Here is a 13,397-nt window from a genome sequence, read left to right on the forward strand (position 1 = left end):
AATTTATTTTATATCTTTTTTTAATTTCTTAGAAGTATTTAAAGGAGAATTAAAAAAGTTTTAATATAATAATTAATATAATTAATATAATATTAAAAATCTTTAATTATTATTATAATTTAATTACTTAATTATATTAATTATTTTATTAATTATAATTAACGTAATTTTTTAATTAATAAGTTTTAATTTTTAAATTTTAATTTTTTTTAATTATATATTTTTAATTTTTAATTTTATTTAACGTACTTGATAAGCAAGCGCCGCAGTCAAGCAAGCGCCGCACTTTTTTTAACCCCCTCTAGAGTTATCGCGATAAAAATACCATAAACCATTTAATTAGTTAAAACTACTCACTATACTCTTCCCCAGACGTCTCAATCACTACCTGACACGTCCTTGCATTATGGCCGGGCTTGCCGCAGACACCACAACGCCGAATACCCGGTCGCGCCGACCTTCGTTGACTACCACTCCTCGACGATTCACCCACTACCTGCGCATCCACATCCATTTGATCAATTGCTTGCCTTCCTTCCTCTACTGTCATCACCCCTCTTTTCTGCAGTCTAGTCCTTTTTGCCCTCCGGCGCCGGCTTAATATCTCATTCGCCTCTCGAAGGTCTCTGACCTCAGCCGTCAATAAGGTAACCTGATGCATAACAGCCTTTGTCCCCTTTGTAAGAGACTGTAGAGCCTCTAAGATTGACTCTGGCGAGCTACTTTGATGCCTTCTGATCCGCCTTTCGAGGTATTCAGACTGAGATCCGGCCTCAATCACGGTCTTTGGGGTCCTTGAAGCCCAAGGGGTCGACGGTTTAGCTGCCTCCTTAACCGGCGTTGGCGTCCGTAGCTGAACATCAAGCTTCGAGACCACAGTTTCTGGGTCAAGAGGAACAAGGCCAGCTCCTTTAAAAGCCCCCTTGATATTTCTTTCCGTCATAGTGGCCTCGTGTGCGGCGTAGAAGGCCGGAAAGAACTCGGTCTTTGAAACGTGGGTTATAGAGCATCTGATCAGACGCTCTATTTCTTGACCATAAGCCTTCTTCAGCACGCTAAAGCACCCGACGTCAAGGGGCTGGAGCAAATGGGAGGAATGAGGCGGCATACAAAGCCGGATAATCTTCTTTTCCCTCGCAATATCTCTCGAATTCGATGGAGTGGTGACTTTCGTGGCCATCGAGGATTAAGAGACGATAGCGACTATTTGATCGCTTGGCTGTACACCGGTCAAAGTGCTTTAGCCACTCTAGACCGGTCTCATTATCGGTCCAGCCATTTTGGGTCGTTGCAATAACCCAATCGCCCGGGAGGTTGCTTTCTCGGTACCAGTTGGCGAGGTGATATTGGCCCGCGCCAATGATAAACGGCTGGATCGCCTGGCCTTCCGCATTGATCGCTTGAATGACCGTAATCCATTCCCGGTTTCCAGGCTGCACTGATTTCGGCTTTGAACGCCTTTCTGAACCTGTGACGACCATTCCGCTTGCAATCATGCCCATAAGAAAGCCAGTCTCGTCAAAGTTATAGAGATCATCTGATCGGATGCCGTACTTCGCGATTGTATTCCCCACGAGCCTAAACCAGTTGCGGATAATTATTGGGTCTTCGCATTTAGCTCTCTGGTAGTCGTATTTACGAAAGAAACGCGTCTTGAGGTCTGGGTGCCGCTTAACGAAGTTATGAGCCCAACGCGTGCCAACTGGTGACGCGTCGCGGTCGGCAAGCAATTGATCAGCCATTTCTTTTACACCACGAAGCCTAGGGGGAATCCTCGCGAATCCAGATCGAGAATGAAGTGAATAAGGATCTCTTCCTCTAGATCGGATAGCTTGCGCGATTTCTGGATGGTATCGCGTCGAGATTGGATGCCTTGCTGGCGGCGACGTAGTCGTCGCTCATCGACTGTATAGGTGCTTGCGGCGCGTCGGATGCTTAGTTTTGGGTTATTTTGAAGGGCCTGAAGGGCAAGAAGGGTTCTAGCTTCAATAGTAGTAGCTGACATATTGGGTTGTTGAGAATCAATTGATTAAATGAAAGGTTAGGTGTAAGGTAGAAAAGTGCGGCGCTTGCTTGACTGCGGCGCTTGCTTATCAAGTACGTTATATCTTAATAATTTATAAGTTTTATAATTATAAATTATTTTATTTATATATATATATATATATATATTTTACTTTATAAGACTTATAAAATTATAATTTCTTTTAATTAAATTTAATTATACCTTTATTAATAACCTTATTAGCTTTCTCTTTAAGAGAATAAGCTTATCTTATAATAAACTATTAAGCTTAATTTTCTTTAGAGTTAAAAAGACTTTATAAAATTACTTAAGCTTATTCTTTTAAGCCCTTTTATCTTATAACTTAAAGAGCTTATATAATAGGGCTTTTATTATACCTTTAAGCCTAGTTATTTTTATATTAGCTCTTAGGTAACGTACATGATAAGCGAGTGCACCGGACAAGTGAGTGCACCAGGATACTGTATAACCTAAAATCACAAAATCCTAAGTCTCTAAAAATAGCTATAAAATAGCTATGAAGTTAAACATAGTATTTCTATAAATATAACTCTATATAATATCTAAAAATGATTTTTTAATATTTTTAAAAAAGTCCGTTTATAAAGAAATAGGGATATATACAGTGCGAATAAGATTTTTTCTAAACTAGCTTACTAAGGGATTTTTAAAAGATTTATAAAAAATAATAAATACTTTTCTCATATTATATAATTCAACTTTAAAATTGTAGCTTTCTAAGATTTTTCTTTAATTTTAGAGAACTTTTTAAAGATATTAAAAATTAAAGTGTAAATCCTAAGAACTGTCAAAGTGGTGCACTCACTTGTCCGGTGCACTCGCTTATCATGTACGTTATATTAAATTAAATAGTACTTATAAGTCTTTTATTAAGTTTAATAAAAGAGTTAAAATAGCTAGCCTTTTAAGATAATAGCTTAATAGCTTTTTATACTTATTAAAAGCTATTAATAAACTAATATAGCTTATTAATAACTCTTTAAGAAAAGGTCTTATAATAAATATTTTATAGTATTTTTAAAAGTTAATAGCTTTAAAGCTCTCTTTTTTTTAAAAGCTAAGATTACCTTTAAGGCCTAAGCCTTAATTATTAAAAGTAAGAAGGCTAAGGCTATATATTATAACTTAATAAAGTATATATTATATATTAAAAAAAGCCCTATAAGTTTTTATTAACTAAGATATTATTACTTAGATATTAAAAATAATTATAATAATTACTTTTTTAATTATTATAATTACTTATATAATTACCTTAATTAATATAATAAAAATAATAATTAGATATTATAGACCTAATATATAATATATATATTTATATATTTTTTTATATTTTAATTATCTTAGCTATTAATATAACTTAGTTATATTTAATAGCTTTAAGTATATTACTAAATATAATTTATACCTTATTTAAAATAATATAATATGTTTATTTATTAATATAAACCTAATATAATTAATTTATCTCTTAGGAATATATATAATTATTATATATTAATAGCTCTTATTAAATAAATTACTTATATTACCTTAAATAATATTAAATATAATAGCTACTTAAGTAATTCTTATAAATAACTATTAATAAGTTTTACTTATTAATTACTTATTTATTATATTTATTTTTCTTATTAAAATTACTATTAAAATTATTATTATTTATATATTTATATAAGCTAAGATATATATATTATATATTTAACTAAATAGGTTTAATTAATTAAATTTATAGACTTTTATTTACCGCCGAGTTTTAATCTAGCGCTAAGCCCTAGCGCTAATACTTTTTAAGTTTAAACTTTAATGCTAACTTTAAGAACTAATCCCTCTAAAACCTATAATACTAATAACCTCTATTTCTTAATATAATTATACTTATAGCTATATAGCTAGATCTTAGCTAGTTATAAGACTTCTTTAATCTTTATATTTAATATTATAAAAGGTATTAATATTAATAATAAGAATTATAAGCTATGCCTTATATAAGTATATATTATTATTATTTCTTAAGCTATTAAAGAAACTAATTTCTTTTTAAGTAAGATACTTATATTTCTTTAGTTTTTTTTTAAGGGCCTTTAATAAAAAAAGCTTTTTTTTAATAAAATTAAATTAATTATTTATATTATAATTAAGTAAAAAGAGGCTAAATAAAAAAAAAAAAAGTTATAACTAAAGATTATAAGTTTAACTTAAACCTTTTATTTAATAGCCTATATACTTTTTATAATTCTTTAAATAGCTTTATATAATATTATCTCTTATAGCTTATTATAAGTATTTTTTATACCCTTATAAAGCTTATAGACCTTTTTAGTAAGGTTATCTTAGTTATATAAGAAGGTATATTAATAAGTATTAGCTATATTACTTTAATTTATTAATTAAAAGTATTTATGAAAAGCTATTATAATCTTATTAATATATTATTAATTAGTTAGCTAATTATAAATTTATTAATTAATTAGTTATAATTACTATTAATTATAATTAAATCTCTTCTTATAAGGATAATAAAAATATAATTCTTTAAGATTTTAATCTCTTTAAGTAATTAAGAATTATAAGAATAATTAAAAAGTTAATATTAGAAGGGAGCTATTATATAAAGGGGTTAGATTTTAATTACTTTAGCTAGTTAAGATATAAGTTATTCATTATAAATAAAGCTAGTTTTAGCGTATTATTAAAGCTATTAATAATTATATAGATAAACCTTATTAATTTAAGCCTATTAAGACCTTAGGCTTTAAGTATATAGTCTTTATTATTAAAATTACTAAGATATTAATTAAAATATTTTAATTCTTATTTTAAGTAATATATAGTAATAAAATAATTATAATTAATAAGTAATTAATTAGTTATTATTTTTATATTATATAGCTAAGAGGGGAATGCTTATAAATCTAAGTTAAAAATAAATTTATTAAATATCTATTTTTTTTAAATTAATTAATTAATATAATTAAAAGATAATATTATATTAAGATTAAATACCTTTTTATAAATAATATAAGGTTTAATAATAAACTCTATAAATAGTTATAACTTATTAAAGACTTTATTTTAAATTATTTTAAATTAACTAAAGAGTAAGAAGTATTTTAGCCTTATTATTAGAGTCTAATATATAAAATAATTAAGAATTAATTAATTAAATAAAAAAGATATAAGGTAAGGGATTTTTATTATATTTATTTATTTATTTTACTTTCTTATTATATATATTATAAAAAATAAATATATATTTTTTAAATTAATATTAAAATAAAGAAAAATTATAAAAAATAATAATTATTATAAGAAAAAACCTTATATAATATATATCTAAGCCTTATAAGATTAAGAGTAATATAATAAAAAACTTATAATATTAAATATTATTATTCTTATAAGAAAGAATATAAAATAAATAAGTATTATAAAAAAATAAAAGATATTTTAAAAAGATATTATAAGTTAAGAAATTTATAATAATTTTTAAATTTTAAATAATATTAAAATATAATTAATTTAAATAATAATTCTTAGATAGCTATTTATATTATAAAGATAATTAAAATAAGATAAATAAAATATAATAAAATTAATTCTTATTTAAGAAAAGTTATTATATCTTAATAAGATATTTACTTAATAAATAAATAAATAAAGGTAATTATATAATTAATAATATTATAAAGAAATAACTTTATAAATTAATTAAACTCTTAATAGCTTATTAATTATATCTTATAAATAAAATTAAATAAAAACTTATATTAAAGCTAAGTAATATAAAAGAAAAAATAATTATTAAAAAATAATATATAAATATTATTACTTAATAATATTTATATTATAAACTTATTAATTATAGCTAATACTTAAAAAGTATATAAATTTAATAAAAGCTTAATATTATTAAGAATTAATATTATTAATATAATTATTATATAGCTATATAAGAAAATACTTATAAAATCTTATTTAAGTATAAAGTTAATTAATAATATTAAATAAGATTAATAACTTAATATATATAATTAATAAAAAAAATAATAAAATATAAATAATATAAAAAATATTTATATTTAAGCTTATTATAATAAAATTATATTAAACCCTTAATAACTATAATTATAATTTAACCTTTTAAATAACCCTTATATTATATTAATATATTTATAATATAAAGAAATCTTATAAGTATTATATAGGTATTATTAATATAATATATATATTATAAATAAATAATAAGATAATTATTTCTTAATATAATTATTATGATTAAATATTAGGCCTTACTTAGCTTATAAGATTTTGTACTATAAATTAAAAATAATAATATAAAAGAATTAATATTATTACCTTATAGTTTTACTTTATAAAAACAATATTAGCTTTATATAATAATTTATTAGTTTTACTTAGTAAATTATAATAAAATAAATTAAAAGGCTTAATAAAAGCTATCTTAATATAAAAGTAATATTATATTATAAAGAAATGTATTTATAATATATATAACAAGTCTTTATTATATATAATAAGATAAAATATATAATATTAAAAAGATTAAATTTCTTTATATATTAGGATAATAATATTAATAAGCAATAATCTATAAGAATTTACTTATATTTTAAAAAAGAGTATAAATTAATTAATAAGATTATATAAGAATATATTAATTATATTTAATATAGAGACCTTAATAAGGTTTATTTAAAATTATTATAATAAAAAACCTTAATAATATATAATATAAAAAAAATAAAATAATAATAAAGAGCTATTAATAATAATTAATAGGCTTAAGTTATTATAAAAATATAAATAAATATATTATTTAATTATTAACTTAGAAAGAACCCCTTTTAATTATAATAGTAAATTATTAATTTTATAATTAATTATTTTATAGTTTTTATTAAAAAAAAACTAAATAATATTATTTAATATTATATTAAATAAATATTATAATCTTATACTTAAGTACTTATAATTATAATAATATAAGTTATATTATAATTAAAAGATTTATAAGATATTTTTTTTTAAATACTAAGATATCTTTTATAATAAATAATAAGTTAAGATATAATATAAGCTCTTAAGCTTTTATTAATAATAAGAAAATTAAATATAAATAAATATAAAATATTTCTTTAATTATAAAAATAATATATAAATAATATAATAAATAAAAATAATAATAATAAGAAATAATTATATAAGTTATATAATAATTTTATAAGCTTAAGAAAATTCTTAAATAATTAAAAAAAATAATATACTTAATAAATAAGCAAACTAGATAAATAAATAAGTTAAAAATCCCTTAACTTATATTATCTCTATTTAATTAATTAATTCTTAATTACTTAGTATATTATAATTTAATTATAAAGCTAAAATACTTCTTACCCTTTAAGCCCTTTAAAATAACTTAAACTTATATATCTAATATATTATAAAAATATATATAATTAATTATTATACTCTAGGTTATTAATAAAAAGGTATTTAATCTTAATATAATACTATCTAGAAATTATATAAGCTATTTAATTTAAAGAAATAAATCTTTATTATTTTATTTTTAACTTAGATTTATAAGGATTTTTCTTATAATTATATAATATAAAAGAAATAATTAATTACTTATATATTAACTATAATATATTACTAATTAATATATATTAGGCTTATAACTTTATTAAGTAATACTTAGACCTTAAGATATATTTCTTTTATAAATATAATTATTAAAAAGCTAAGTATAAAGATTTAATAATTATTTATAATAAATTTTAGCTTATAATAAATATAATTAATATACTTAATAAGTAAGTATTTTATATAAGTAAATATCTTAAAAATCTTAACTCTTAAAATAAAAATTATAATAAAAATATTATAAATTATTTAATTAATTAAAGCTATTTATTATATTTTTCCCTAGATATCTTAATTATTACTTAATAAGTCTTTATATTATACCTAGGCTTATTATAAATATTATAGCGCTAAATACCTAATTTAATTAACCTCCTTTAATTATTATTCCTTAATAATTTAGCTATTACTTATATATTTATATTTATTTAATTAATTACTTATTTTTTTTCTTTTATTATTATTACTTCTTTTTTCTATAATTTAGTCCTTTTTGCCCTTTAGCGCTAGCTTAATATCTTATTTACCTCTTAAAGGTCTTTATTCTTAATAATTAATAAGGTAACTTAATATATAATAGCTTTTATCTCTTTTATAAAACTCTAGAGAGCCTTTAAAATTAACTCTAAGGAGTTATTTTAATACCTTTTAATTTATCTTTTAAGATATTTAAACTAAGATCTAGCCTTAAGTATAGTCTTTAGGGTCTTTAAAGCCTAAGGGGTTAATAATTTAATTACCTCCTTAACTAATATTAATATCTATAGCTATATATTAAGCTTTAAGATTATATTTTCTAAGTCTAGAGAAATAAGCCTAGCTCCTTTAAATATACCCCTAATATTTCTTTTTATTATAATAGCCTTATATATAATATAAAAGGCTAAAAAGAACTCTATCTTTAAAATATAAGTAATTAAGTATTTAATTAAATATTTTATTTCTTAATTATAAGCCTTTTTTAATATATTAAAATACCTAATATTAAGGGGCTAAAATAAATAAAATAAATAAGATAATATATAAAGCTAAATAATTTTCTTTTTTTATAATATCTCTTAAATTTAATAAAGTAATAGCTTTTATAGCTATTAAGGATTAAAAAATAATAATTATTATTTAATTACTTAGTTATATATTAATTAAAATATTTTAATTACTTAAAATTAATCTTATTATTAATCTAGCTATTTTAAGTTATTATAATAGCTTAATTACCTAAGAGGTTATTCTCTTAGTATTAATTAGCAAGGTAATATTAACTTATATTAATAATAAATAATTAAATTACTTAGCTTTTTATATTAATTACTTAAATAATTATAATTTATTTCTAGTTTTTAGGCTATATTAATTTTAGCTTTAAATACCTTTTTAAACTTATAATAACTATTTTACTTATAATTATATTTATAAAAAAAACTAATCTTATTAAAATTATAGATATTATTTAATTAGATATTATACTTCGCGATTATATTTACTATAAGCTAAAACTAATAATAAATAATAATTAAATCTTTATACTTAGCTCTTTAATAATTATATTTATAAAAAAAATATATCTTAAGGTCTAAGTGCTACTTAATAAAGTTATAAGCTTAATATATATTAATTAATAATATATCGCGGTTAATAAGTAATTAATTAATTATTTCTTTTATATTATATAGCTATAAGGGAAATCCTTATAAATCTAAGTTAAAAATAAAATAAATAAGGATTTATTTTTTTAGATTAAATAGCTAATATAATTTCTAAATAGTATTATATTAAGATTAAATGCCCTTTTGCTAATAACTAAGAGTCTTCTAAGAGATTATATATATACTTATAGCGCGCTAAAGACTTAAACTTAGGTTATTTTAAAAAGTATAAAAAGTAAAAAGTATTTTAGCTTTATAATTAAACTATAATATATTAAGTAATTAAGAATTAATTAATTAAATAATAATAATAAAAGTTAAGAGATTTTTAAGATACTTACTTATATAAGATACTTACTTATTAAGTATATTATAAAATATAATATTTAATTAAATAATATTTATAACTTTAATAAGATTAGCTTTTTTATAGGTATAATTATAAATAAAATAGTTATTATAAGTATAAAAAGGTATTTAAAGCTAAAATTAATATAACTTAAATACTAAAAATAAATTATAATTATTTAAGTACTTAATATAAAAGGCTAAGTAATTTAATTATTTATTATAAATATAAATTAATATTACAATATTAATTAATATTAAAAAAAAAATCTCTTAAGTAATTAAGCTATTATAATAACTTAAAGTAGCTAGATTAATAATAAAATTAATTTTAAGTAGCTTAAATACTTTAATTAATATATAATTAAGTAATTAATTAATTTTTATTATTTCTTAATTCTTAATAATTATAAAAGTTATTATTTTATTAAATTAAAGAAATATCATAAAAAAAAAGTATTTAGTTTTATATATTATTTTATTTATTTTATTTATTTTAGCCCTTTAATATTAAATACTTTAATATATTAAAATAAGCTTATAATTAAGAAATAAAAACTATTATATATAAAGTTACTTTATTAATTACTAAGGTTAAAGATCTTTAAGAGGTAAATAAGATCTTAAGTTAGTATTAAAAAGTAAAAAAATACTAAACTATAAGAAAAACGGGTTATAATAATAAAAGAAAAAAAATAAGTAATTAATTAAATAAATATAAATATATAAATAATAGCTAAATTATTAAAAAGTAATAATTAAAAAAAGTTAATTAAACTAGGTATTTAATATTATTATTAAATTAAACCCTATATAATAGCTTAAAGGGTAGTTATATACCTTTAATATTAGGCTAAGTAATATTTAAATTATTAATATACTAGGCTTAATTAAAAAAATTATATTATAACCTAAAAGAAAAAAAAGAAATTCCCTTAAGAATAATAATATAAGTAATATATATAAGTTTAAAGATAAGCCTAATTTATTAATAATTAAGAGTCTTATATATAAATTAATAATTATTAATTAATATATTAAATAAAAAAATACTTATTAATTATTTATTAAATAATAATAATAAATATAAATATAAAGCTAGCCTTTAATAATAATTAAATTATTTAATTTAATATCTTTAAAATAAAATAAAAAACTAAGATTTATAAGTCTATATTAATTTATTAACTAAGAATAAGCCTAGCTTTATATTAAATCTTCTTATAAAGCTAAATATATAAAATATAAAAAAAAAGCCTAAGGATTAAGGTAATAATTACTAAGAAAATACCCTTAATATAAGGCTTAAGTATTACTCTCTAAGAAAAAAATCCCCTTTTTAGGGCTAATATAAATAATAACTAAAAGGCTAATAAAATCTTAGACCTCTTAGTAATTAATCTCTAGACTTATAACTCTTTATAGACCTTTTATAAATATCTCTTATTTAAGTATAAAAACCTTAAGAAAAGAATTATAAAGGTTTAAGATTAAGTCCTTAAGATAATTAATAAGTCTCTTATTTATTATTATTACTTAATTAATAATATATTTATAAATTAAATAAAATCCTTAAACCTTCTTAAAGTATTTTATTTATTATTTTTTAAGTTATAAATCTTTACTTAGAATATAATAAAGAGAAATAATATAAGAGAAAATAAACTTATAATAACCCTTATAATTATAAATATAAAATAAACCCTAAATAACCTTAGAGAATCCCTAAAAAGAGAAAAAATAATATATAATATCTTTATAATAGCTAATAAAAATAACTTAGAGAAGGCTCTTAAACTTAGATAATAAAAAGGCTATCTTAAGGGAACTTTAAGAAAATAAACAAAAGCTTAAAAAACTAGAAATAAAGGTATATAATTAATATACTTAATATATAATTACTTATATCTCTTAATTAATTATTATAATATATTTTTTAAAAAAAAATATAAGAGATATAAATTAAATATATTTTAAGAGAAAATAATAAAAAAGAAATCTTTTTTAATATTAATAACTTAATTAATTAAATATAAAAAATTAAGTTAAAAAGGTTAGCTTAATTATAACTTATTAGCTCTTATAATTAAAAGGTAGCCTTATTAGCTATTAAGTATTACCCTCTAAGGAATAATATATTATTTAGTTTTAAGGCTATATTATGTGTTTTTAGGGATATCTTAAGGCTTAAAAACCTATAAGTTACCTTAATAAGAGATTTCTTTTAATTAAAAATAAATTAAATATTAATAAATAGCTATAGAGATATTATTATTACCCTAAGAGGGGCTAATAGCTTAATAAAGACGCTAAAGCTTTAAAATATTACCTTATATATTAACCTTATTATAAATCTTATTTTTTTATTAAGCTAAGAAAATAAGGCTTTTAATAAGATTTAAGGCTAAGTAAGAATTACTTAAGAAAAATAAATAATAATTTTCTTAGAGAAATAAAAAAAATCTATAAATAATAAGTCTTAAAATACTAAAAAATAACTTAATAAAGCTAGCTTAATTAAGCTATACTTATAATTAATAAAATAATAACCTTCCCTCTTAGGGCAAGGCATAGATATATAACTTATATAATATAAAAACTATTTAAAAAAACTTTTTTATATAATATTAGCGCCTAAGGCACTTAGGATTAAATATTTTTTAATACTTTATACTTATCTTAAGAGGTATTAAATTAAGGCTAAATAACCCTTAGGGCCTAAAAAGGATTATTATAGTTAATTATAATATATATAATATAGCTAAGGCTTAGTAAATAATTTAAAGAGCCCTTAGAAAATTAATAAAAGAAATAAATCTAAGGAAATATATTATTATAGACTTTTATTTAATAACTTAAGGCTATAATAATTATACTTTTATTTAGGTTTTTATAAATAAAGCCTTAGGCTATTTAAAGGATAATTATATTATTAATTATTATATAAGTATTATTTTTTTAGTAATAAGAAAATTCTTAAAGCTCTTAGAGGTTTAGTATTTCTTAGTAATAAAGGTCTTTAAGTATAATAATAAGATTATAAAAATTTACCTCTAAGTAGCTATTTATCTCTAAGAGAGAAAAATATATTATAAGCCCTTTATATTAAATACCTAAATATAAAATAATAAAGCTAAGAGGATTAAAATAATAATTATTTAAAAAAGTAAAATAATAAAAATAAAAGCTAAGCTCTTAAAATACCTTTAGCTAAAAATAATAAAAATAATAATATACTTATATAATTATATACCTTTAATTTAAAGAGAAAAGAAATTACTTTATAAAATCTTTTACTCTTAGTAATACTTTAAAAATATATTAAAATTAGATTTCTTATATCTATAAGTATTTAATTATAAGGTATATACTCTTATAGCGAATACTTAGCTATAATAAAATTACCTATAGAGATAAGCTCCCTAGTAATAAATAAAATTCTTTATTAGCTATACCTTAAGTAACTTATTTTATATATAAAATCTACTTTATAGGGAAATAATTATAACCTAAGATATTATATTTAATAAGAAGTAATTTTTTAATAATTAAATTAAGTCTTTAAGAGATAATTTTTTTAGAGAAAACCTTAAGGTAATTTAAAAATAAGTCTAAGAGCTTATAATAAAATAAAAGGTATTAAGCTAATAAGCTATATAAGCCTTAGATAAAAAGCTAAATAAAAT

At 19.5% G+C, this 13,397-nt stretch overlaps 1 protein-coding gene across 1 annotated transcript; it reads right to left on the reverse strand.

Moving 5' to 3' along the window:
• Positions 1-1,070: 1,070 nt before the first annotated feature.
• Positions 1,071-2,005, reverse strand: MRS44_003764 (uncharacterized protein; the record flags this gene model as incomplete). Its single annotated transcript, XM_065623329.1, has 2 exons — positions 1,071-1,670; positions 1,754-2,005. 2 exons carry the CDS (start codon positions 2,003-2,005, stop codon positions 1,071-1,073), a joined length of 852 nt encoding a protein of 283 aa, XP_065479401.1.
• Positions 2,006-13,397: the final 11,392 nt, after the last annotated feature.

The sequence above is a fragment of the Fusarium solani genome, assembly GCF_023522795.1.
Source record: "Fusarium solani strain SB1 chromosome Unknown bctg00000001, whole genome shotgun sequence".
NCBI lineage: Eukaryota > Fungi > Ascomycota > Sordariomycetes > Hypocreales > Nectriaceae > Fusarium > Fusarium solani.